The sequence below is a fragment of the Recurvomyces mirabilis genome (assembly GCF_035927965.1).
Source record: "Recurvomyces mirabilis strain CCFEE 5264 chromosome Unknown scaffold_8, whole genome shotgun sequence".
In the NCBI taxonomy this organism is placed as follows: domain Eukaryota; kingdom Fungi; phylum Ascomycota; class Dothideomycetes; order Mycosphaerellales; family Teratosphaeriaceae; genus Recurvomyces; species Recurvomyces mirabilis.
This window is the reverse complement of record NW_027041942.1, coordinates 436035-460221: the sequence shown is the minus strand read 5'-3', so window position 1 is coordinate 460221 and position 24187 is coordinate 436035. Positions and strand designations below refer to the sequence as shown.

At 52.5% G+C, this 24187-nt stretch overlaps 10 protein-coding genes across 10 annotated transcripts; 7 read left to right on the top strand and 3 right to left on the bottom strand.

The window, feature by feature from the left end:
* Window positions 1-240: 240 nt before the first annotated feature.
* LTS14_003802 (uncharacterized protein) lies at window positions 241-600 on the top strand (the record flags this gene model as incomplete). The annotated part of the gene is made up of 1 exon (XM_064836505.1): window positions 241-600. The coding sequence occupies one exon, from the start codon at window positions 241-243 to the stop codon at window positions 598-600; it is 360 nt and encodes a 119-aa protein (XP_064695896.1).
* A 621-nt stretch (window positions 601-1221) lies between these two features.
* Window positions 1222-2305, bottom strand: LTS14_003801 (uncharacterized protein; the record flags this gene model as incomplete). Its single annotated transcript, XM_064836504.1, has 2 exons — window positions 1222-1328; window positions 1387-2305. The coding sequence occupies 2 exons, from the start codon at window positions 2303-2305 to the stop codon at window positions 1222-1224; spliced, it is 1026 nt and encodes a 341-aa protein (XP_064695895.1).
* A 783-nt stretch (window positions 2306-3088) lies between these two features.
* Window positions 3089-4730, bottom strand: LTS14_003800 (uncharacterized protein; the record flags this gene model as incomplete). Its single annotated transcript, XM_064836503.1, has 2 exons — window positions 3089-3935; window positions 3997-4730. 2 exons carry the CDS (start codon window positions 4728-4730, stop codon window positions 3089-3091), a joined length of 1581 nt encoding a protein of 526 aa, XP_064695894.1.
* Window positions 4731-6163: 1433 nt separating this feature from the next.
* On the top strand, window positions 6164-7381 carry LTS14_003799 (uncharacterized protein; the record flags this gene model as incomplete). Its single annotated transcript, XM_064836502.1, has 1 exon — window positions 6164-7381. The coding sequence occupies one exon, from the start codon at window positions 6164-6166 to the stop codon at window positions 7379-7381; it is 1218 nt and encodes a 405-aa protein (XP_064695893.1).
* A 446-nt stretch (window positions 7382-7827) lies between these two features.
* On the top strand, window positions 7828-10515 carry LTS14_003798 (uncharacterized protein; the record flags this gene model as incomplete). The annotated part of the gene is made up of 1 exon (XM_064836501.1): window positions 7828-10515. The coding sequence occupies one exon, from the start codon at window positions 7828-7830 to the stop codon at window positions 10513-10515; it is 2688 nt and encodes an 895-aa protein (XP_064695892.1).
* A 416-nt stretch (window positions 10516-10931) lies between these two features.
* LTS14_003797 (uncharacterized protein) lies at window positions 10932-14158 on the top strand (the record flags this gene model as incomplete). Its single annotated transcript, XM_064836500.1, has 4 exons — window positions 10932-11010; window positions 11055-11220; window positions 11276-13869; window positions 13920-14158. The coding sequence occupies 4 exons, from the start codon at window positions 10932-10934 to the stop codon at window positions 14156-14158; spliced, it is 3078 nt and encodes a 1025-aa protein (XP_064695891.1).
* Window positions 14159-15290: 1132 nt separating this feature from the next.
* On the top strand, window positions 15291-16489 carry LTS14_003796 (uncharacterized protein; the record flags this gene model as incomplete). Its single annotated transcript, XM_064836499.1, has 2 exons — window positions 15291-15596; window positions 15623-16489. The coding sequence occupies 2 exons, from the start codon at window positions 15291-15293 to the stop codon at window positions 16487-16489; spliced, it is 1173 nt and encodes a 390-aa protein (XP_064695890.1).
* A 186-nt stretch (window positions 16490-16675) lies between these two features.
* LTS14_003795 (uncharacterized protein) lies at window positions 16676-17949 on the bottom strand (the record flags this gene model as incomplete). The annotated part of the gene is made up of 3 exons (XM_064836498.1): window positions 16676-16834; window positions 16893-17488; window positions 17730-17949. 3 exons carry the CDS (start codon window positions 17947-17949, stop codon window positions 16676-16678), a joined length of 975 nt encoding a protein of 324 aa, XP_064695889.1.
* A 589-nt stretch (window positions 17950-18538) lies between these two features.
* LTS14_003794 (uncharacterized protein) lies at window positions 18539-18993 on the top strand (the record flags this gene model as incomplete). Its single annotated transcript, XM_064836497.1, has 2 exons — window positions 18539-18626; window positions 18683-18993. The coding sequence occupies 2 exons, from the start codon at window positions 18539-18541 to the stop codon at window positions 18991-18993; spliced, it is 399 nt and encodes a 132-aa protein (XP_064695888.1).
* A 40-nt stretch (window positions 18994-19033) lies between these two features.
* On the top strand, window positions 19034-24000 carry HST6 (ATP-dependent permease; the record flags this gene model as incomplete). The annotated part of the gene is made up of 3 exons (XM_064836496.1): window positions 19034-19062; window positions 19116-19178; window positions 19599-24000. 3 exons carry the CDS (start codon window positions 19034-19036, stop codon window positions 23998-24000), a joined length of 4494 nt encoding a protein of 1497 aa, XP_064695887.1.
* Between the last annotated feature and the right edge of the window lie 187 nt (window positions 24001-24187).

The following is a 24187-nucleotide window of genomic DNA, read 5'->3' as shown; positions in this document are numbered from 1 at the left end:
CCCTGTTCGCTCTTCGATACAACACTCTCTTACAGGACTTCAAGATATGTAAGTACTTTGCCCATCTTGGTGAGGTATGTTGAATGCTTACTGACCGCCTCATGACACACAGGTATACCTTCACAGGAGTATAATCCCGTCGTATCATTCTCCCACGACTTCCTAAACTGGTTAGTGCCACTTCACGTGACTTTGAGGCTCAGGCGTCGACCAGCTAACACTCCCCTTTCAGACCTCATAATGCCGTGTGCTCTTACCTCTCCGAATCAGACAGCCAAGGACCGCGTGCTCATTCCACTCCTCTCTGCTCACCTCAACGGACATCTCGGCAACACCGTCTACGACTTCGCGTCCACCGTCTTCGGCACCGACGCCACGGAAGAGGTTCTCAAGCAAGAGAAGGAGGACACGGTCGCCTACGGGTATGAGAATGGCGGGTTCGGGCAGACTGTCGTCTGCACCAGTCTGATGCGTGCTTGGCACTACCATGGTGTGTTGAGCGAGGAGAAGAATAGTGAGGAGTTGAGGGAGATCGTGGTCAAGCATTTTGGTGAGGAGATGGTTGCTGATATCGCAGCTAATGTTGTCTCTGGTAATTAGAGGTATGGAGCCTAGTGGTGAGGTTGAGTTGAGCCGAAGTTGACTTAGCGATGGCGTTGTTGGTTTTGTTTCGGTGAATTTCTCCAGCATAGCGGATGGTGTTGTGGCAGTGTATCGGCCGGCAGTAGGCTGAGAGCGCTCGCTCTCCATGAGATACTGTATACCACGGCATCTCCCACCCAACGATGTTCCATGCCCTGGTGTCACAGCTCGGGATGTTTCGAGCTGTGTTGACAGCATCCATTTGCGGTGACCGTGGCTGGCCGGCTTCGCGTTCTGAGAACAAGAACCTAAATACAAGCCGAAGATCAGCAGCGCAGTCCTAATGATGATGTACCCTAGACGTGCCGCTGGGTCATGCTACTTGCGCGCTTCATACTCCACAAAACCCGGCGATCGAATGAAAAGATTATTACTTCCATGATATCAACTTACACTACCAGCATCAGCAGCAGCATATCTGCGCCACTATCCCGGTGTCCACACCCGAACGCCACGCTTGCTATACCACCCAGAAGCAAAACCTTCCAAAAAAACTCTGTGATTTTGTTGTTGACCCAAGGGAAAATATCAAAGCCTGGCGCGGCTGTCTGATCGGACTACCACAACATCCAACACTGCTTAAGCAGTGCCGTTGGTGTTGGTGTTGGTGGTGTTCTTATGGCTGAACCAGCCTTGAGTGGCACCGTAGGCCAGCACGATAATGATAATGATGAGGATGATAGAGACTATCGCACCACATCAGCGAGGTCCAAACACAAACGTTCAGAGCAAGATCAAACTTACCACAGATCCCAAGACAGATCCACTTCTTCTTCCTCGCCGCCCGGGCACTATTCACCGCCTTCCCCATGTCCACATTCGCCGCGACGACATGATCAGTCGTCTGCTCCGTCTTCTGCTGGATCTGCTCCACCATCGGCTCCTGCTCCACAACCATCTGATCCAGATCCTGGAATAACTGCGCCAACTCCTCCAACGTCCTCTGAATCTGCTGGATCGCATCGTGACGCTGTTGCACGTTGCGGAGGGTGGATTGCGAGTTCCCGCGCCTGTCGGCATTCATGAGGGCTTGTTGGAAGATTTGGACATCGCCGTTGCTATTGGCGACTTCTTCTAATTCGGCGGCTGTGGCGTCGGGGCGCACGATCTTGTATTGGCGGACGTTTTGGTCTTGGACTTCTTTGCGGAAGGCGGATTCGGCTTGTTGGTAGCTGTTTATTGCCTTCCTTATTCTTCGGTCGAGAGCCTCGACTTGAGGTCTGTTTCGTGGGTTGCCGGCTTCAGGCTGGCTCTTGATACGACGGACACGGTCACCCAGGCCACGATACCCGGTCATGATGTCCGCGCTTAAGGAGTCGATTTGGGCATTGCTTGCGTTGCCATTGGCGAAGGCCTTTTGGAGGCGTTGTAGTTCAGGGAGGCGGGACTCGAGGTCGTCGATTGCGCGACCGACTTGGCGGCAGTCGTTTAGGATGGCATTGGGGTCTCGTTGATGTTGCTGATGCGGGTTGGGAGTGCCGGATTGTGCATACTCCCCATTAAGAGGTTGCATCTCGACATCGTGGTGTTGGGTGTAGCCCTGGTTGCCTCCATAGCCTTGTGGTTGACCGTAGGCGGGGTTACTGTTCTCTGTTCGATTGTCGTATGGGTTGGAGGAGCCGTAGCCGCCTTGACCGTATGAGTTGTACTGAGGTTGGGCCATATTAGTGTGATGTTGCTTGGGAATTGTCTGCTGATTGTGCGCCAATGCTCCTCTTCGATGCGAGGATAATGTAGTATTTTGCCGCCTGATCGCGGAAGACTATACCAAGCCATATGCAGTAAGATGCGCGAAGGGACGACTTACAGCCATAATGTTTGCTGGCGCCTGCCAATAATGGATGTGGTACTGGACCTGGACCCTTTGCGGCTGTGTTTACTCCTGAATTGAAGCTGCCTTCGCACAGCAACCGCTTCCTTCACTGATGGAGATTTGAGCTGGCACGTGATGGTGAGTGTCGTTGTCAAGGAAGGGACGGAAGTGTCTCAGGAAGATGCTCTCCAAGAAGTAATCATGCCTCAGCTGACAACAACGGCGAAAGTCACCCTTATATCACGAACGCGACCATTTCCTCGAACCGTTTCATCGCGCCACGCAGGGACCAACTTTAAGCTTCAGCGCAACGCCTTCCGCACTCGCGCTCAGCCTTGACATAATTAGAGGCGGATAGTGCCGGGTGACTGCGCAGCGGCGAATATTCGTGTACTTCGCACGTCACTTCGCCTTCTCATGCGTGTACAGATGAACAGACCTAAGCGACGTCGCCAATGGCAAGAGCGAGAATGCGGAGCCTACATCTGCTACTGTCATTGTGACCCACGCCACCATGCAAAAGCTAGGTAGGTACGAGAAACACATTTGGCAAAAGACACGAACACAGCCCTCTCAATATAGTAGGACAATATTCTCGCTACTGGTATTGGTACACCACACACATCGACGTCATCAACGATCATATTCATCAAACCGGACTTCCTTAAAACTCTTCCGCACAGACTGATACTGATCGAACCAGTTGCCACCACTCTCCACCCTCTTCTTCTCCCGAGTTTCTTCCCACTGCTGCTGACGAATAGCCTGGTAATCGCCAAATTCCTCTTCATCATCCGACACCTCACCGATCTCCAGGATCTCGAATCTAGTACCCGTCGCAGGACCATAGCCATAGGGGAACCATTTCGACGCGGCGCTCTCGAGGGCTTGCTTTCGCGCCACGACATCCGCTGGCATCTCATACCCTTTGCCCTGCCCTCTGGAATTATCATGCTGATTCTGCTGTCGACGTTTGTGATCTTCTTTCCGCCACTGTAAAGACCACTCAAACCCAGTCTTCGCATACTCGGCTCCGTAGTCCACGTGCAGGACATAACATGGAATGATCTGCGCGCTGTCGAAGACAATGTACTCCATCTTGTTGGGCGATACGTGCGAGTCCGCATCAGCATTCGCCACACCCTCTTGTCTCCTCCTCTCTTCGCGCGTCACTTGAATGGAGCGGCCCATAAGCGTGGCATAAACTAATAAGCGAAACCTGGGAATACTGCTTGGCGAGGTGAAGCCCGTGGTGTATTCTCCCGATGATCGACCATAACAGGAAGCGTACGAGGCATTAGGGCTGGAATATATGGCCACGCCGAAGGAAGAACCGCGTTCGACGTCCAGAATCTTGCCAGTGAAACCGATCTTTTGACCCGGGATCAGGAATCCATATCGCACGATCGAGGAGACTACATAGCGTGGCGCGCCGTGAAAGGTCACTTGAGGTTTGCGTAAGATAATCTGCGAAAGCCTCCTTGTCATTAGGGACGCGATCAGCGTTCCTCTGACGGCTGGAGATGCATCGTCGAAGTGACTCGAAAGACGTTTGCATCAGCTTCTCTTTCATATTCGCCTTTTGCCGGAGGAACTTCATGACCAAGTCATCGCGAAAGACAGGCTCGACGTGCAGGATTCGCAAGTCTTCGAACTCGTCATCCTTGCATATCTCCGTGATGGAGCGGCCGAGAAGATGTCTGGCTGTGTCGTTGGCCGTCATGAGATTCAGGCCTAGCTTGTTGTCGAACAGCGCTGTCTGAATGCTGACGGTTGCGGAGTCCCAGCCTCCGGCTTTGGCCTCCTTTTTCGTGATGTCCAGAGATGCTGCCAGCGAATCTCGCCAGGACTGTAGCCAGCCCTCGGCACATTCCGTGATGCGCAATAGCATACACCCGAAGCTCATGGTCCTCCTGGCATCCTCTGCCAGAGACAGCTGCAATACTTCTCGCAACTCCGCTCGCATGGAGTCCAAGTACAGCCGTCTCATACTCGAGCTATTCGCGTTGACACACAACGGCTGATCCAGATCATGCAGAAGCTCGACGTCCAGATCTCGGAAGCGGAATACGAAGCGGCGTTGGCTAATCGCCCACTCCTCGATGGCGAATGTACGGTGCATGGCAAAGAGCTCGTTGAGCATCTCGGCTTCTCGCTCGCGGTAGTCGATGAAGCCTCGGAGTTCTGTGAGCCAGATGGGGTGGTCGTATGATGCTTCATCCTCGTCTTCGTTGTCTTGGTCACAGTCACATAAGTCGTCGTCGTCGGTGCTCATGGTTGTGGTCATGGAATCGGTGGAATCCTGAAAGGTTTTCGATGCTCAAGAGCTCAATGAAGTGGTAATTCTAGCAGATGAGGGTCTGTTTAGAGTGGCGATAATCGAGCTGCAACTGCTTGCGTGGGATGTCACGATGTTTCTAACGCATGTGTCGTATAATGTTCACAAAGTTTCAATGCAATGTGCTTTGGCCTAGGCGGTGTCTAGGAATGGTCGCTATTGTGAGTCACGGGTGAATCACTTTTTGAGAGCTCTGGAGTCGTCCGTACTTATGCATCCCTCATACAGGCATATATATCGTGGTATCTCCCAAAGGAGCTTTCTGAAGGACCGAGGTGGCGCATCGTGGCTGTGGCTGTGTTGTGGTGCTATGACACGATTTACGATCATGTCGCTCTGGTCTTATGTAGACAAGCTGTCATCATCATGTCCAGTGTGGTCGACCGCATTTGATTCCACTCAATCGGAATTTTATCGTCGGCCATCTTCGCTGCAAGCATATACAATGTCGCCTGTGGATGGCCAGGCGGAAGGAAAGGGCAAGTTGTAGGAACGATCATTTACAAGCCTTGTACGGGCATAGAAGTTTACGGCGGCCACGCTGTCATTGCTGTTGTCGATACTCACACTGGAGCAACTAGGAAAGTCGTTGGAGTGATTCCTGCGCCAGCTATGATGATCTATACAGTAGCTGCCAGGGTTCTTTGCAAGAGATCCGAGGTCACCAGGGTGGAGTGCAGAAGATCGAGCCGTCCTGTCGAGAGACGGTTTGACGCTACCGCTAAGTAGCCCTGATGCGGTGTAAGTCCTCGGCCTTGAAGTAGACAGACCACCTGACTTCGGGCGCATGCTACTTGCTGGCAGATTTCGAGTCGACCGTGAACGCCAGGACTGTCCCCGGTCTCGATGATCGGCAGTAAAAGGCTCGAGAATCATTCCCGATCCCACGCCGCTTAGAGCCACAGCACAAAGCATAAGCCAAAAGCACGCCCGTGGTCCGAGGTCGCGATGGTACGAGGCCTGCTATGAGATGCGTTGGTATGCCTCGTAGGAAGGACCAGATGGCATGGAACTCTTGCAAAAGGTGCCCGGGATCTGCAATGGCATGTGATACCATCAAGGAGCACCATCATTGCACTCATGTCCTTGACCACAAGAGGGCAGCAGTGCTTCAGATTTAGGTCAGTGGCGGCTCACATCAAAATTCCGCGAGGCGACACCACCATCACTTCTCGGCTTTATAAGGTCTCAAAACGGAAGGCACTTTACTTAATTCAAGTGACTTCGTTCAGTCCGAAACCATGTACCTTTTACAACACCCCTTCACACGATCCTTCAGAAGTCAAAACCGCAACATGATGTCAAGGCATTAGCCTCACACCGATCTGCTGAAATTAAATGATCTCTACTCTGCAACATATCAGCACAACATGAACAAGATGAATCGGATCCGTCGTCTGGATCAGATAGCCCTCAGGATCGATCTCGAGATCGAGGCATACCGGGCGAAGAGCTTTTCGAACTTCAGCCTAGTTGGTACTGTGCTTCTTCAGCCTGCCGAGGATGCGATCGAGGTGTTTGCATCGGATGAATGGCTCGGCTTCGACAAGTACATCTTCGATGACTGGAGCCCTCGAAAGAAGGCAGTTGAGGTTCGTCTTAGCCGAAGCATGAGCAAGGTCTACATCAAGCACATTGGCAAGTGGAAGGCCGTGGCTGAGTTTCTGTCTCTGCTCGACCCGGCCACATCGACCTCTGCTGCCGCTTCCTGGGACGTGCTTTGGGCCTGGTGGAGGATCAATGGCAAGTCTTTCAGACTCCTTGACCTCCCACCTGAAGTTCGCGACCTCATCTACGAGCACTCTTATGGACCATGCATCCATCCATACCCTGACTCTAAGACCCGTAGGCTAGGACCTAGAGGGCTGACATTCAAGGCTGCGCAGTCCGGTCGCGAGCTCCTGAAGATCAATGCACAGATTTCTCGTGAGGCGAGAGATGTCCTCTTTCTACGATCGTCTTTCCGGCTGGAGAGATATGGACTGATTGCCCCGTTGCTGCGTAATCTGGCGCAGCGTAGCAGGATCCGCCGTCTGGACTTGGCGCTAAGTCATCGCAACTACTTCAGACTCTTCGGCCTGAAGCTTGCGGGCACGAGACTGTACTACATCAGTGGAAGAGTACAAGCATTGAGATATATGCAGCTTACTTCAGTAGCGCTGCACATCGCGCCACCATCCTTCGCAACCGAGAGTGATGACTTCGATGGAGCATGCCAGGTCACGGTCACCAAGTGGCTGCTCGATGTTGCCTGGCGTTGGGTCAGAGGCCACCCAGTGGTCGTGACTGGGTACGTGAAGGATGGAGAAAAGAGCGAGTTCGAGGCGCTATGCAAACAGGAGGAAAGGCGATTCGCGAGCTGGAAACTCCAAATGCATGCGATCGGGGGCGGCACAGCCGATCTTACGGCGTATGATGAGTGGCTGAGTGTTGCTGATGCTGATGGAGAGGGAGGTATTCGACTTGATGGAGAATTGGTTGAGGAGTTACCCAAATACGAAGTGGAAGGCTCGAGCACCTCGAGTCACCTTCCGCCACCTTGCCATTGTGACGTGCCGTGCACAATTCAGACTTGGTCGGCGGTATGATCTTGAATGACCAGGTTGGCAAAAGGACCAAAGCTGATAGAATTGGATGGCTATAGAAACAATAAAAGTATCATCACGTGACATGAGATTAGTGCACACTCCCGCGCTCGCCGAGTCAGGCCGCCTGTGGCCTAGAATAGTGTTTGCTCCCCTTCCCTTCCTTACTTTATCACTGCATGGATCCGGCCGCTGCACATGTCGACAATAAAACCTGCGACCAACCAAGTACACGCGACTACCGTGTGCTTGTTGGGAAAGATGTCACGTAGAAAATCCTGCCTCACATCGGCGAAGCAGGCACGCCACACCACCATAACGACGCAGTAACTCGAGTGCCCTGCAACTCTGACCTCACGCCGCTGCATGTTGTCATATTCTGGTTGTAGCGGCTGCAGAAAATCACTGTCACGTTCCCTGGGCGACTCATTCGGATCTCATGCTGGACCATGGCACATGCACCCCAAGTCTTTCGGTATCGACCTGCCTTGGTCTTCATCGCCACTGCAGCAGCAGCAATAGGCGCCTACAAGATCTATACAACGATCACCGAAGTTCCTGCGAAGCCTGATTTGCATAGGAGCAATGCAATACACCGCAACCGTGCAAGGCGCCCGCCTGTGGTCGAGCTTACGACCCCAAGCCCAGACAGGCCACTTGGAATCTTGTCTGTCCGCCAGGGTAGCTTTGTCTTCGAGCATGATCTTCATTCCGGAGCATTACCGGCCCGTGAAGTGATCTCACAAGCTGTGGGCAGCGTTAGCGAAGACTTTTATGCTAGGTCTATGCAGCAGGCTGTGTATGCTATTGTGCTCAATTGTTCGCCCTTGAATGTCTTTGGGCTACAAAGTCAGGTGACGAGACCTGAATTTTCGCCATTGATTCGGCCGCTGCAAGTACGGAATGTGGCTGCGATGAGGCGTGTCCGCAATGTACTCGAGGAGCACCTGCCCAACGTCAATATCGACATCATTGATTTAGCCTTGCATGATTTCATGCTGGTCGCTGATCTAGAGTCATCTACGCACCAGCAGGTCGCGGGCCCTGAGGACGTCGATAGCACTGCCGGCGACGGCGGTCAAGGTATAACAGGCCTGCTTTATTACATTGCCGAGGAGAACGCAGGGAGCAAGGCCTATGAACATCGTGGCATCAGCTGTGAGAGCTGCGGTGATAGTCCAATCTGCGGCATTCGCTGGCACTGCTTGAATTGTCCGGACTACGATCTCTGTTCTACCTGCGAGACTATGAAGGTTCATCCGAAGACGCACCTTTTCGTCAAGATCAAGATACCCATACCCGTATTGTCACAGCCGAGTCAACTTCAGCAACCGTGGTATCCTGGCGATCCCCAAATCATCTGGCCCCTACTCCGTCAACGAACAAAGAATATGCTGCTTGAACGCCATGATTTCCAGGAACACACAATAGATGCGTTGTACGATCAGTTCTCATGTCTGGCAAATGTCTCGACTCCACCTGATGATACGTGTGTTGAGGGTGGGATAGACATCCGTGCCTTCAGAAAGGCTCTTACACCGGAACGATGGCCTCAGCGATTCGCACCTAACGCCATCTTCGACAGGATGTTCGCGTTCTACGATGTTGAGGAACAAGGCTTCATCGGTTTTGCCAATTTCGTTGGTGGTATGGCTTATCTTCGAGGGCCGCAAAGATTCGAATCTTTCACTCGAGCTTTACACGGATTTGACATTGATGGCGACGGGTATGTGGATCGTGCAGACTTCCTACGTCTGTTCCGCGCGAAGTTTGTACTGGTGCGTCAGCTAGTCAGTGACATGGTGGACGCACAAAAGCCTGATGAGGCTCTGCGAGCAATGAGCACATTGCGGTCGAGTCAACCGATCAGTTCTCTCTTCAGAGATGATGAGATACCGTATGGAGAAGTACGACGGCCTAGGGGTAAGCAGCCTGACATACATGGGGACTTGATACCTCCCAATGGTATCAAGACCATACTGGACGAACAAGACCCTTGGCCGGCTGAACGACCGCTGCAAATGCGTGGGGGATCTCAAGGGGGTGGCGATATGACAGGTCGTGATCGCTTGCGGCATCAACTCTCACGGTTTGAGGAGATGCTAAACGGAGATGACGAGGATGAATCTGCTCGCTTCACAATGCGAAGTCGACTGTCAGAAGGTGGCGCGGTACATCATGTCATAATGAACGATGACGATCAAGGTGCTGCGCAGGCTGCGGACGAACGTGTCAATGCTGACGGTTCCGGTGCTGTACCGAATGGACGCAACATAACGGAGCGCCCTCATTCCGCTGCCGAGACTCCTGTTGATGAACTGGACGCTAAACCAGAAATTGATCAAGATGCCCTTTGGCAAGTCGTGGAACAAGGCTTCGACGACATGCTTGACCCTCTGTTCTCGGCCAAAGAGCAACAGCACCAGGACGCCATCGACACCAAAGCCGAACGAACAGAGTGGCGCATTGAGATTGACCGAGCGGCAGCAGACAGGCGAGCGTTCAGAGAAGACTTGAAATCGGGGTCTCGGGTTGATCCGCTCATGGCCACAGCGTTCACTTCCCAAGACACTATTGCGCCTGACAGGGACCCGAACTCGACCAATGAGCCCCCTTTCAGAGCCGACCTCGTTCCTACCGATACTCATAGCCTGGAGCAGCGGGAAGCTGAGATAGCAGATCGGCCACTCTACAAGTTGCTGGAAACCGTCGGCTATGGTACCTTTGACGGAAGCCAGGACAATCAAGAGCAAGATCATGCAGACCCCTGCAAAATCTCAGCAGACTTGCCAGCTTCTGAGGCTATTGACAACACGCAAGATCCGACCATGCCACAACATCGACCAGACTCGGAGCGAGGGCAGAGAAGTGCGGCACCTCAATCGGATGTCAAGCACAAGAATCAAACGATTGTGGACTCGGAAAGGTCCACAGCTGTTGAGAAACCTTCGAAACCTCCGCCATCGCCACAACGGCTTTTGAGACTCGCAGAACTTGATGATGTTGAAACAGATATCAAGGAGCGTGGTGGGGCTGGGCGTCTTACCATAGATGAGGTGGAACAGATGGTGGAAGGCGATGCAACAAAAGAGATGAGAGGTTTGGTCATTGGGTGGCTGGACTGGGCAAGCTTCTGATGCTCCGGGATCTCTCTCGAACTGCGACAAAGCCTTTCGACCGACGATCCGTCAGACTAGTCGAAAAGCAGAGAGTGTGGATTTTAAGATTACGTAGATGTTCTGTAGGTATCCTCTTTCCCACGATGAGCGAGTTATGGTACGCCGTCGATTCAAGCAGTCATGTTGATGCTGGAGCCAAGCAAAGGATCTCGGTGAAATAATGCTGCGATCGGGATGTGGAGACGGAATATCATGCCCCGAAGGAAAGCACAACTTCTCCGCTCTCTTCTCCTTCACCCACACAGTAGAGCGATGCAGAGGAGGAGATCATGCCCATGTTCTTTTGAACTTGGACACGTCCATTTAGCCTGGCGTGCTGAAAACGAGATGTGCGCCGCGTTAGCTTCCCTGCTCATTGGCGGAAGATCACAACGATGCAGATCAGAGCGTCGCTATGCAGGCACGAAGGCTCACCAGATGGGTACCTCACGTCGCTAGAAGTGTTCAAGTACCGTAAGTCACGGCGCTCCTCCAACAGACAAATCTCAAGGCTGTAGCCTGGCTGCACACTGAGATGAAGCTCATCAGCAATCTCATGCTCTGCCTGGCCGCGTTGCTCGCCGCAACAACCGCCACCAGCGACAACTTGACCGACCTAGTGACCTGGGATCCTTACAGCTTGACAGTCAACGGCGAGAGAGTCTTTATCTCTGCTGGTGAATTGTACGTATGCGTTCAACGAGTGAGCGCAAGGCACAGCGCTGACGTGGTGAGGTAGCCACTACGAGCGACTGCCAAATCCAGTCTTGTGGCGAGATGTGCTGGAGAAATATAAGGCCAACGGCCTGAATGCAGTCAGCATCTACTTCTTTTGGTCATACCACAGTGCTCGAAGGGATGTCTTCGACTTCACCAGTCCTGGCAAGGATATCCAGCAGCTTCTTGACATTGCCAAGGATGTAGGCCTTTATGTCATCGCAAGGCCAGGTCCGTATTGCAATGCTGAGACCAATGGCGGAGGGTTTGCTCTCTGGGGCTCTGACGGTCAAATGGGGAAACTCCGAACAAACGACGTGGCGTATGAACAAGCCTGGCAACCTTGGATCGAAGCTGTGGACACCATTTTGGCCAAGAATCAGATTACTCATGGTGGGAATGTTATCCTCGTGCAGATCGAGAACGAATTGCAAGAGACTAAGCACGACCCAACGAACACCCTAGTTCTCTACATGGAAGCTTTGGAGAATGCTACTCGAGCTGCTGGTATTACCGTACCTCTGACCCATAACGAGAAAGGCGAACGAAGCCAGAGCTGGTCAACGGACTACCAGAATGTCGGCGGCGCGGTCAATGTCTATGGCTTGGATTCTTACCCAGGTGGCTTAAGCTGTACGAACATCAATTCGGGATTCCAAGTCGTCCGAAACTACTACCAATGGTTCCAAAACTACTCTTCCAGTCAGCCTGAGTTCCTGCCGGAATTCGAAGCTGGTTATATTCTAGGATGGGGCACCTACTTTGCAGATCAGTGCCTGGCGGAGCATGATCCAGCATTTGCAGATTTCTACTACAAGAACAACATTGGCCAAAGAGTTACCATGCAGTCACTGTATATGGCATTTGGAGGCACTAATTGGGGCAACCTTGGAGCTCCAGTAGTCTACACGAGTTATGACTACTCTGCTCCTCTTCGTGAGACCCGCGAGGTCCAGCTCAAGTTCAAGCAGACAAAACTCATCGGATTGTTCACCCGCGTGTCGCAAGATCTACTGATGACCGAAATGGAAAGCAATGGAACGGGCAACGCTGTAAGCTCTACTGGCGTGTACTCTTGGGTACTTCGGAATCCGAACACAAAGGCAGGCTTCTACACTGTTCAGCAAGCAAATTCGGCATCCCGAGCTGTCATCTCGTTCTCCGTCTTCCTTGAAACGAGTATCGGCGCGATCGAGGTACCGTCGGTCTCGCTCAATGGTCGGCAAAGCAAGATCCTGACAAGCGATTACCATTTCGGCAAGCATACCTTACTGTATAGCTCAGCTGATATCCTGACTTATGGCTTGTTCAATCAGGCTGTGCTTGTCATGTACGCAGACGTGGGTCAAACCAGCGAGTTTGCCTTCACGGACCCGAAACCACACACGACTTTTCATACCTACGGCACGGCGAATGTTTCAGCGACTATCGCACAAAGCGGCAGCAACAGCACGAACAATCCATGTGAGTACACTAAGTACGTTTATACTCAGACTCAAGGCTCGACTGTGCTACGCTTCTCGAACGGCGTTGTAGTATATCTGCTGGACACAGAGACGGCATGGACATTTTTCGCTCCATCAACCACTACCAATCCGAATGTGGCACCGCACGCGCAAGTTTTTGTGCTTGGACCTTACAACGTACGCAACGTCACCACTTCTCGCAACACTATCTCTCTGATTGGCGACAATGCGAACACAACAGGCATAGAAGTGTATGCTGGAGCCAGTGCGAACAAGATTTCCTGGAATGGCAAGGCGTTGGATACCAGGATGACGGCCTATGGGTCTCTCATCGCAACTGCTCCTGGTGCGAGCGCTCGCAAAATCGAACTACCATGTCTGACCTGGCTCGTCGCCGATTCTCTGCCAGAAGCACAACGTCGATACGACGACACGAAGTGGCGAGTCTGCAACAAGACGAGCTCGCTCAGCCCCACCGCTCCACTGACATTGCCTGTCCTGTTCAGCTCTGATTACGGGTACTATGCTGGCATTAAGATCTACCGAGGCTACTTCGATGGTCAAGCTATATCGGCAAACGTCACCGCACAAGGTGGTGCCGCGGCCGGTTGGTCGGCATGGCTGAATGGCAGATTCGTGGGTGGTAATACTGGCAATGCCACTCGATGGTCGAGCTCCGCGCTGCTAGACTTCAACAAGGCTACGATGTACAACACCAGCAATGTTCTTACGGTGGTCACAGACTATACTGGTCACGATGAGACCTCCACAGGCTCTGGCGTGGAGAACCCACGAGGGTTGCTTGGTGCTATGCTTTACGGAAGCCACAACAGTACCATGAATTTCACACAGTGGAAGATTCAAGGTAATGCTGGAGGTGATGCCAACATTGACCCTGTGCGTGGACCGTTGAACGAAGACGGCTTATACGGAACACGCCTTGGATGGCATCTCCCCGGCTTTGAGCCTACAGGCGCAGCCTGGAGCAATGGTTCGCCTTACCAGGGTTTGAATGCCAGTGGTATTCGGTGGTACATCTCAAAGTTCAGTCTGGACATCGATGCTGATCTGGACGTTCCGCTCGGCATAGAATTCGATGCTCCAGCAGGGACAATGGCTAGTCTGCAACTTTACGTAAATGGTTATCAATGTAAGTCTGAGTGCGCCTTGAGTCAATCCTTGCCGACTAATTCCCTGCAGATGGAAAATACATCCCACAGATAGGTCCACAGACTCGCTTTCCGGTACCACCAGGGGTAATCAACAATCATGATGAGAATACGATTTCTATCGCCCTTTGGGCACAAACCGATGCTGGGGCACGTCTGACTAATTGCACACTTTTTGCGTACAACCAGTATCAGACTGGCTTCAGCTTCGATCAAGATTGGAGTGCGTTACAGCCCCGCTATACTCCTGATCGTCTGCAGTATATGTAGAATTAGTAAAGTCTTCGATCTATTGTCATTCAACTTCGAGTAATCGCCTCCGGACTGGGAGGACTGTCGTGTGGGACGATCTCGATGTTCCGCACACCCAGTCTATTGTGGTACGAAGATGTGGTCGAAGTAGCACATTGAGTTTCGAGGAAGGCGGGAGTTGCATGACTGATTGGACCCACTCTGCCGCAGGCCTAGCCGAGCGCCACCAGATGTGGGATGGGACGCGAAACTCGGCCACCACTTCAATAACAATCAGGTTGGTCATCTCAATGGTTGTAGCACACTCAAGGCCACTCAACGCGATGTCCGCGTGGCGACCATGAGACATCTGCAAACGACCAAGACGTGATTGCTAGCTCGACTGTTCTAGGCCACACCACATGCAAGTCCACGAAAACGGAACCCGTGGCACTTGAATCGTGCATCAGCGGCTCTCCGGGTTGTTCACGACGGTCTGCCGCCAACCCGGAACAATATTGACACCCTTGAGCAGATCATAAACGGGCGTATAGAAAGTTCCCAAGCACATGTTCACAGCTCTATTGGTCGCGGCGACGCTCAATGGCTGGTTGAAAACTCCTCCCTTGCGTATTGCAAGCAAGACCCACAAGCAAGAGTGACACGGCATCTCGAGTCTAACGAGTGCGACCTGTCGCAGTGGTACCCTATGCGCCTATGATTAGCCAAGTTCTCTTTTCACGGCTGCCAGTTCCGACCGATGATATCGTACGCCCACACCTTCTCTGCATGGCCTGCTGTCCCTTCGGATTCCTTCAACCATAGTCCCTCGAACCTATTGTGCCTGAACATATCTGGGATTTCAGTTTGAAACCACAAGGGCGCAAGAGCATGGATCCTGCGAAGCACACTGCGCCTATCAAACTGACGGCTTGACCACCCAACATGAGACTACCACCTTTACCAGTCCTTCTGAAATGGCCTGTACCAAACTATGTCGACCCGACAACGCATGGTCCAGCACTTCTGATCGTCAATGCCATATTTATTACTCTGGTCTGCGTGGCGGTGGTAGGCAGGCTGTACTCGCGAATAGTGGTGAAGCAATGGTTCGGCATAGACGATACCATAATCGTACTTGCCTGGGTGCGTCCGTCCGTGAAGCACCACCATGCTTGCGCTAACACGCAGACAGCTCTTCGCAGTGGGCATGACATGCACGGTCATGCTCGCAAACGCTTTGTACGGATGGGATCGCCACGTCTGGGACATTCCAACAAGTGAGATCGCCAGTGCGAACAAGATAGCCTTCGCCGCCAAGCTCATGTTCACTTTGGCCGCAACATTCACACGCCTCTCACTGATATGCTTCTACTATCGTCTCGTGAAAGACAGTGGCATGAAGTGGTTCAAATATGTCTTACATGCGGCATTGCTTTGGACCCTGGCTGTTGGCATAGGCTTCGTGTGCATGTGCGTATGGCTTTGCGTGTATGTTGGCAGTGTCTTTCCCTTGATCCTAAGATTACGCTGATCATTGCCAGGCCTGTCGAAGCCTACTGGGTGTTTCCACCAACATCTGGTCACTGCCTTGACGAGGGCAAGGTCGTTCTCGGCAGCGGAGTTATCAACTGCTTCTCGGACCTTCTCACCACGGTCTTACCTATACCGATCGTCGCCAGACTACAGATGCCTCGAAGGCAACGCTTCGGCGTCTGCGTCCTACTATGCCTTGGGTTCATTGTCACGATAGCTGGTATCGTACGAACATACTTCATCTGGAAGAGCTTAATAGCGCAATACGACGAGACGTGGTGGGCATATCCATTGTGGATCGCAGCAGCCGTGGAGATTGACTTGGCTGTGATATGCGCATGCGCGCCCGCGTGGAAGTCATTGCTTCAACCGCCTATCGTCTCGATGTCGCACAGGTTATCGTCCAAGTTGTCTTCACTACGCTCGCCACAGTCGTCGCGCAGAAGTTCGCCTCCCGAGCCACCCAGCAAGAAAGGGTTGGTGTTCAGTCCGCTTAGAAGTCTGCCTTGGTTCCAGATCAGTAGATTGAACTTTGAGAAAAGTCAAACCACTTCCAGCATCGAAAAGGGCCTGTCTGAAGATCCAGTGAAGGCAGAGGACGGCGTCGAGCAGGAAGGCAAGGACGTTGGTATGCGCGAATTCCGACATTCAGAGATAACGCTAGACCCGGAGATGGGCATTCGTCCAGCGACACCGAGCTTGCATATCATAATGCGGCAATCCGTGGAGCAGCAAGTTGCCTGCATCGTACCTGCGGAGAGTACGCATAGGCGGAGCGGCCAGTGGTTGGCGGAGGAGCTGGGTATGAAGCGACTGTTTTCATCAAGGAAGTGATGCATAGAATGAATGTGATGACTAAGGGACGGCTGAAATAAGCATTTGTAGGAGAGCAGGATGTCTGTCAAACTTTAGTGTAGTATAAGGCGTCATGAAATATACCCTGGTATGAGCAATCCTTCCGCAGGCGTATCATGTATAATGGCACACGCCAAACGTTCTTTGAAAAGCCCCAAGCACATTTCAGACCTTCTCGTCCGTAGCCTGATCGCGTGACTTTTTCACACGGTCGGCGTGCGTCAATGTGTATGGACTGTCGTCTGCCAGCTCCTTGCCAAGTCCACTCATCATGTGGCCGGTCGGTTGCGGCGATAATTGCTCTGTTGGATCCTGGCCAATAATCTGGATCGACGTCAGGCGAGAGGCTCTGCTCATGTGTGCAGCTTGTTCCTCCACTTACCGTGCCATTTCCGCGATCCTGCTCAGTCCTCGTCCTTCGCATAGGTCCGCCGGCTTCCATGGCCGTGGCAAGGGAGCCAGTGTTGAAGTCCACCGACACGCCATCGTCTCCAGTCAGATAGAGGTACCAATACATGGCACCAACGAACAAGCCACCTCCAATCATGTTTCCTATGAGTGTAGGGATCATCGATTTCCAGATGTAGTATCCTACGCCGAACGGGGCTCCACACCAGATGCCAAGTGGGATGAAAAACATGTTGGCGATAACGTGGTCCAGCGCAAGTGCCACAAAAGTCGCCGTCGGCCACCATATAGCAATGATCTTGCTTGAGGTCTCACGGCTGCTGATGCTGATAAAGACGGCGAAGCACACAAGCCAGTTGGCACCTATTCCACGAAGGAATATCTGATGCCAATGTGGTGTGTAGGCCTTTTGTGTTGCAAGATTGACGGCCGCATGAGTATACGCTTCTGCCTCCTGGAACACGCCACCGTAGCCGGTAATGATGGCCATAAAAAAGAGCGACCCTGCCAGATTCCCAAAGTACGAGACGATCCAGTTCTTGGCCACATCGATTATGCTCACTCTACGGTCTGAGTCACAGTCAGTAATCGATTCGAGTCGTTTTATTGGCTGGTAGACTGACGTAAGAACGCCGTAGTCATGAACATGATATTGCTAGTGAACTGGAGATACATTAGCGACAGAATTTCCCTCGGCTGAACGATGCGTTTACCAGATCGGCACCGCTTAGCACAATCATCACGAGTCCTGACCAATGCTTAGCATGAGTGCGACTTCTCAGCAGCTTCAAATGTCCCACAGTAGCCTTACCGATCGGAAACATCAAAGCGCCTATCGTCCTAATGAGCCCTGGTGCATTCTCTTGATACCACGGCGCAGCATTCGTGCTAACAAGTACTGCACAGCCAAAGCCCAGTAGAGGTCCAGACATGAAACTGTTCCAGAAAAGCTTGTCCAGGCGCATATGAGCTTTTTTGCAACCTATACGAGAGACGAGCTCGATGGTCTGCTGAGGCGTGAAGGCGTCCATGGCTGCCGATTGTTCTTGGAGAATGAAGCACACCAAGTAGGAAGAGACTTAACAGTCCTACCTTATATGGGAATGAAATATATGGTACATCGTTATGCCTACCATACCATCAGTCCTTCCGCGGAGTTCACTACTTCATGAGCTACACGCTGAGAACCAGATCGAGCATCACAACCAGTCTGAGATGTAGATCTCTCGTCGTATATACGGAGTACACGATACTCGTAGTTACTGGCGGGAGCATGACGTTATGGGCGCCAGCTTATGCCGGCTGGCTCTGGCAAGGGGAGCGAATGATACTTCAACATAGGCGGCATCTTATCGGGCTACAGATGTTGCGGCTGCAGGGTCGGAAATCGAGACGTGGTGTGGGAGATAAGGAGACACGGGAGCTCTGAGGTCTGTAATGTGCTGTTGTACGGGCTGCTGTATATTTCGAATGGTCGAAACGGTGTTTGCCCCACAATAATTTCTGCTCGTCATCCTTCGCTGAAACGATTGCTCCCCTGCGTAGTGCGCTTTGGGAGAGGTGCAACCTAGGATCAACTTCGAGTCAGTCTTCAGTTTGTCTTGTTCCTTTGCTACCAATATGGCACTCAGTGCGCCTGGAGGCGGGGTCATCAACCCGGAGGAGGCAGATAATTTTGAGGAGATTGAGAAGCAGTTTGCGGTGAAGGGTATGGTCTTGATGGCTTCAAAGAGGCATTCGACAGTGTCTGACGAGATGTTGTAGTCGTCGAACACATGAGCACGTACTGGGCAATCCTAGAGAAGATGCCCGGCTCAAAATTGCGTCTGACCAAGATGGACGACGACATACTCCAACACTTCAACCGCCACTTCCCTGACTTTGATCTCAAAGCGACGATTAATGAGGACGACATGAAAAGCAAGGAGGGCAAGGAGCAGTGGAGGACGTTCGTTAATGAGTATGAAGGGAAGGTAGAGGATTACAACTTCGGGGCAATGCTGAGAGCGAACTCGACTTGGGAGTACGGCGAGAAGGAGACGATCTTCGGTATTCCCATGATGGTTTTGAAGTGAATGTGGCAGAATCGGACTAATGTTTGTGACAGCTGTGCGCATGCAATTCTACGCCGTCGAGATTGCTCGGTATGTCTGCCCGTCCTTACTCGGGTCGACGCCATGATACTGACTTTGTGTAGTAACCGCGCCGGTCTCAACGACTGGATATATGAGAAGGCTCAGCAAGACAAGGCGAGTGCTTCGTGAGTGATGATTCAGTACATCTGGCTGTCTACCCTACGGACCCTGATCATGGTTGATCATCGATTGTTACTACAAAGGCCGCATCAGCATAAACCGCGTAAAGGAGCCACTAATGGGCCTACGCTGGAATGAGGAGTGGGACTTACCAATAAGCGCCTCTGCTGCCCGTAAGCACGTCGCGATAGACTTCTACGATTGATGGGCACATGGTGATTCACTTAGCTACGTGATAGCTAAGACATGGAGTAGTTGAAGGAGCGGACACGAGTCGCGCCTCTGTGAAAGAGCTGGGCAAGAACAATACTTAGCTTCTCACATTCTTTTGAGCACGGGCCAGTCCGAAAACGGCGCCTCGACCTTTCAACGTCACTTCATGATCGGATTAGTGCGACGCGAGATCCGATCCACATTTTGTACAGTCTTGTATACAGTCTTGCCAACTATCCCGTACATCCTCAGGTCACGAAACCGAATGGCATACTCAAATTCTCCGGTCAGATGCCTCCGAACCGCCGAAGTGACACAACGCAAAATCAGCCTAGTATTCGAGCCAAAGATGACTCGCCACAGGATACCGAGAAGAAGCTCCCGACACCTTGGAAAGCGCTTTTTTTCTTCACAACCAGAGCACAGCTCCCGCTTCTCGTCGCGGGCGCTATAAGCTCTCTCCTGGCTGGCGCCACCAGTCCTTTCACATCATACGTCACTGGCAAATTGTTTCAAGGCTTTACGGACTATGCCGCCGGGAAGTACACAGGGGAAGCGCTTCTACAGGAACAGCGAATGTATGTACTATATTTGGTAGCGATTGGTGCTGGAAGCTGGATTTTCCATTCGCTCGACTTCGTGTTTTGGCTGGCGTTTGGAGAGCTGCAGGCGAAAAGCGCGCGGGACCGACTGTTTTATGGTTTACTCGAGAAAGATATCGAATGGTATGATCGGCGCAAGAATGGCATTGGCGCGTTGCTACCACGACTGCAAGCGCAAATACGAGATCTGCAGCTTGCGACATCACAGCCTCTTGGCATCCTGTTCTCGGCCCTGGCGCAGTGCATCCTGAGCCTGACAGAAGCGTTCTACTATCAGTGGAAAGTAGCTGCCATGACACTGGTGCTCGCACCTGTGCTCATGACGCTCTTTGCGGTCGTCGCGGGCACGATGCAAAAGCACATTCAGGTGCAGCAGGACAAGCTCGGCGAAGCTCAGAAATTCGCCATCTCAGCTTTCGGATCCATCGAGACCGTGAAGTGCTTCAATGGCCAGGAAGCTGAGCGCGATAAGTACATGCTTCGTGTAAACAGTGCCGCCGCTTCATACTCTCGCATTGCCTTCGCAGCTGGTCTGCAGCAGGGCGCAGCGGCATTCTTCGGCAGCGCAATGTTCGTGCTGGCCTTCTATTATGGTGGTGTGGTCATTCGCAACGGCGAAGCCACCGTGGCGGACGTGATGACTTCATTCTTTGCAGCAGTCGGCGGGTTCCAGGCACTGCAGTCCATACTGCCGCAGATGGTCAACCTAGAGAAAGGGAGGACAGCAGGCTCTAGCTTAAGAGCAGTGATGGCGGAGGTACAGCGCGGTGGCGTGGTGCAGAGCAACCAGGGCTGGCTCACGCCGCGTACCTGCAAGGGCGATATCGACGTCAAGAACGTTACGTTCGCCTACCCGTCCAGGCCAGATCAGCTGGCATTGGACGACGTAACGATGTTCATCGCTGGCAGCGAGATGACGTTTCTGATCGGCCGTAGTGGATCGGGCAAAAGCACAATCAGTCAGCTGCTGATGGGCTTTTACAGGGTTGCAAAAGGTCAAATCATGATCGATGAAGTGTCGCTGGATACGCTTGATGTGGGATGGCTGCGGTCGAAAGTGACTTTGGTAGAGCAGACAAGCTTGCTCTTCAACGCTACTGTGTTTGACAACATTGCGTTCGGCGGACCTGATCACGAGAATGTCACGCGAGCAGAGGTAATGCAGGCGGTCGAATTTGCACTTCTTCAACTCATGATCAGCGATATGCCAAACGGATTGGAAACTGTCGTTGGGTACAAAGGAGGCACGATGTCAGGCGGGCAGCGTCAGCGCATAGCATTGGCACGAGCTAGGCTGCGCGATACACCTATACTGATCTTGGACGAAAGTACTAGTGCTTTGGATCATATCAGTCGTGCGTTGATGATGGATGCTATCCGCCTGTGGCGAAAGGGTAAGACGACCATCATAATAACACATGATATCTCACAAATCCTTGCAGACGATTATGTTCTTCTTCTCGAGCATGGAAAGCTTGTACAGCAAGGGTATCGTCGACATCTGGAGAAGATGAAAGATACACCATTCCAGTCCTTCCTACCAATAGAACAAAGAGCAACACTTTCACCGTACGACGCTCGGAAAGCTACAATGTCGATATTCGAGAGCATCAGAACACGAGGATCTTCCATCGATACCCTGGGCCACGATTTCGACGAAGGCTATGTCACCCACGACCTATTAGAAGCGCGAATGGATGCTTACGAGAACAAGCGTATCACCTTCCTGCCAGCTGTCTTCGAAACCAGCCACACCAACCCAGTGATGGGACCTCTGGGCAGAGTGGTGCCTGGTGCACTAGGCGGCTGGATGCCAGGGTCAAACCTTTCGCCGACATCACCACGGTCCTCAATGCGATTTTCGCAGCTACTGGACGGCGAGAATGCATTGACCAATCCAGAAAGTAATGGATCGAACTCTAGGTGGTCTGGCATGCTACAAACACTTATCGACCGTACTGGGAGGCAGGCAGCTGACGCCCGGACGGCCGGACAGCGGAAGGCCTTTGATGTGAAGATGTTGTCGCTCGCATTGGCTGAGGATCACGATTTGTTGTTGGCCAGGAAGTCCAAGAAACGTAGCGCAGAGCAGGTGTCAAGTCACAGGAAATGGACTCTTGCCGAAGTTATGCTTACTATCTGGCCCAACGCTACTCTACCCTCTCGCATTATGCTGGTGCTGGGAGTTTACAGCTGTACTGTCCACGCCATTTCTGTCCCGCTGTTCGCCTATATCCTTTCGCAGCTCCTTTCAACTTACGCGCAGCCGGTAGGATCAGCTCACAAGCAGTTGATATATGCCTTGTCGATACTGGGCATAGCTGTCGCTGATGGATTGCATACCTGGATGCAGCGGTACAATCTCGGACGTGCTGGTCAGTCGTGGGTGGATAGCTTTCGTGATCGGGCTATCACCAGAATCCTGGATCAGCCCAAAGTCTTCTTCGATGCGCCGGAGAACTCTGTCAGCCACCTGGTCGACAGCCTGGACCGTAACGCTGAGGCTATGCGTGAGCTGCTGAGCACTTTCACATCGTTGGGCTATGTTGCTCTCATGATGTGTGTCGTCTCGTTACTATGGGCGCTAGCAGCGCAGTGGAAGATGACACTCATTGCTCTCTCAGTCGGACCATACATCCTCGCCGTATCTCGTGTCTACGCCTCAATCAGCGGCAAGTGGGAGACAGCTAGCGCTGATGCCGCCGAGACAGCTTCAGCCATCTTCACTGAGACCTTTACCAATATTAAGACCGTGCGAGCCCTGACACTTGAAGAGCACTTCAGGCAGAAGTATGTCACCGCTACTAACAAGGGCCTGACCATCGGTCTCCAGCGGTCTTTTCACACGGGCTTCTTCTTTGGCTTGTCAGACTCTGCGACGAGCTTCGCCACCGCAATGATTTTCTACATTGGGACTGTGCTCATCAAGAACGGAGCTCCAGTGATGAAGTGCATCCAAGTTTTCGTCATGCTCATCTTCGCCCTGACAAACATCGGCGTCATCCTCTCTTGCATACCTGAAGTCGGCAGTAATCTCGATGCCGCCTCACGACTTATGCGTCTGGCATATCTCCCGAAGGATTCTCACGAACACCTCGGCGACACGAATCTCGTCCGCGCAGACGAGATCGTCTTCACCAATCTCCGCTTCGCCTACCCATCTCGTCCAGAGCAGGCTATCTTGAACAACATCAACATCCACTTCCCGCCTGGCACAAGCACAGCACTAGTTGGTGGCTCCGGCTCCGGCAAATCTACTATCGCCAACCTCCTCCTAGACCTATGGTCTGTAGCTCAATGTTCTAGCAGTAGTGGAGACATACAGATCAACACCCGGGAGATCCGGACTCTCTCTACACCGTCTATCCGTGCGCAAATAGTCCCAGTCCTGCAGACACCAACACTCTTCGCTGCGACGGTAGCAGAAAACATCACTTATGGCCTCTCGCCCCTTTCGCCATACAACAATCTCCGCTCCGTAACCGAGGCGGCGAAAGCAGCAGGCATCCACGACTTCATCGTCTCCCTACCACTAGCCTACGACACCTTGATAGGAGAAGGCGGTGTCGGCTTATCAGGAGGTCAAGCCCAGCGCGTGAACATCGCTCGAGCACTTGTACGTAGACCAGGTGTCCTCATTCTTGACGAAGCCACATCAGCCCTAGACGTCGAGAGCGCGGAGCTGATACGTCAGACTTTGGTGAAGCTTGTGAACGATAAGAGGAGGGCGATGACGGTGATCATCATCACGCACAGTCGGGATATGATGGAGATGGCTGAGAGGATCGTCGTGCTTGATCGAGGCAGTATTGTCGAGGAAGGTGGGTTTGAGGAGCTGATGGGTAAGAGCGGCGGTGCGCTGGTGAATTTACTTAACGGAGGAGAGTGGACTGGAGCCGAAGGATCTAGTAGAGCGGCTGGTAAGAGGACGGAAGGTGTGCCGAAGTTGAAGGCGGTAGATTGGCAGAAGAAGCAATGTCCTGGGAAACGGAGAGGGACTGCAATCAGATGACAAACATGCCTATGTCGAGTCTGCTGATCGCAGTGACAGTAGACGAGCTGTAGAGGTCCGCGCTTGCTACCAATTCCTCCTGATCCGTGGCATCTGAACACATTAACGTACACTGAGTCATCATGTGGTGACTAACGGACACATGCACTTCATGCCACGGCTCGAGACTCCACGCCACTATAACGAG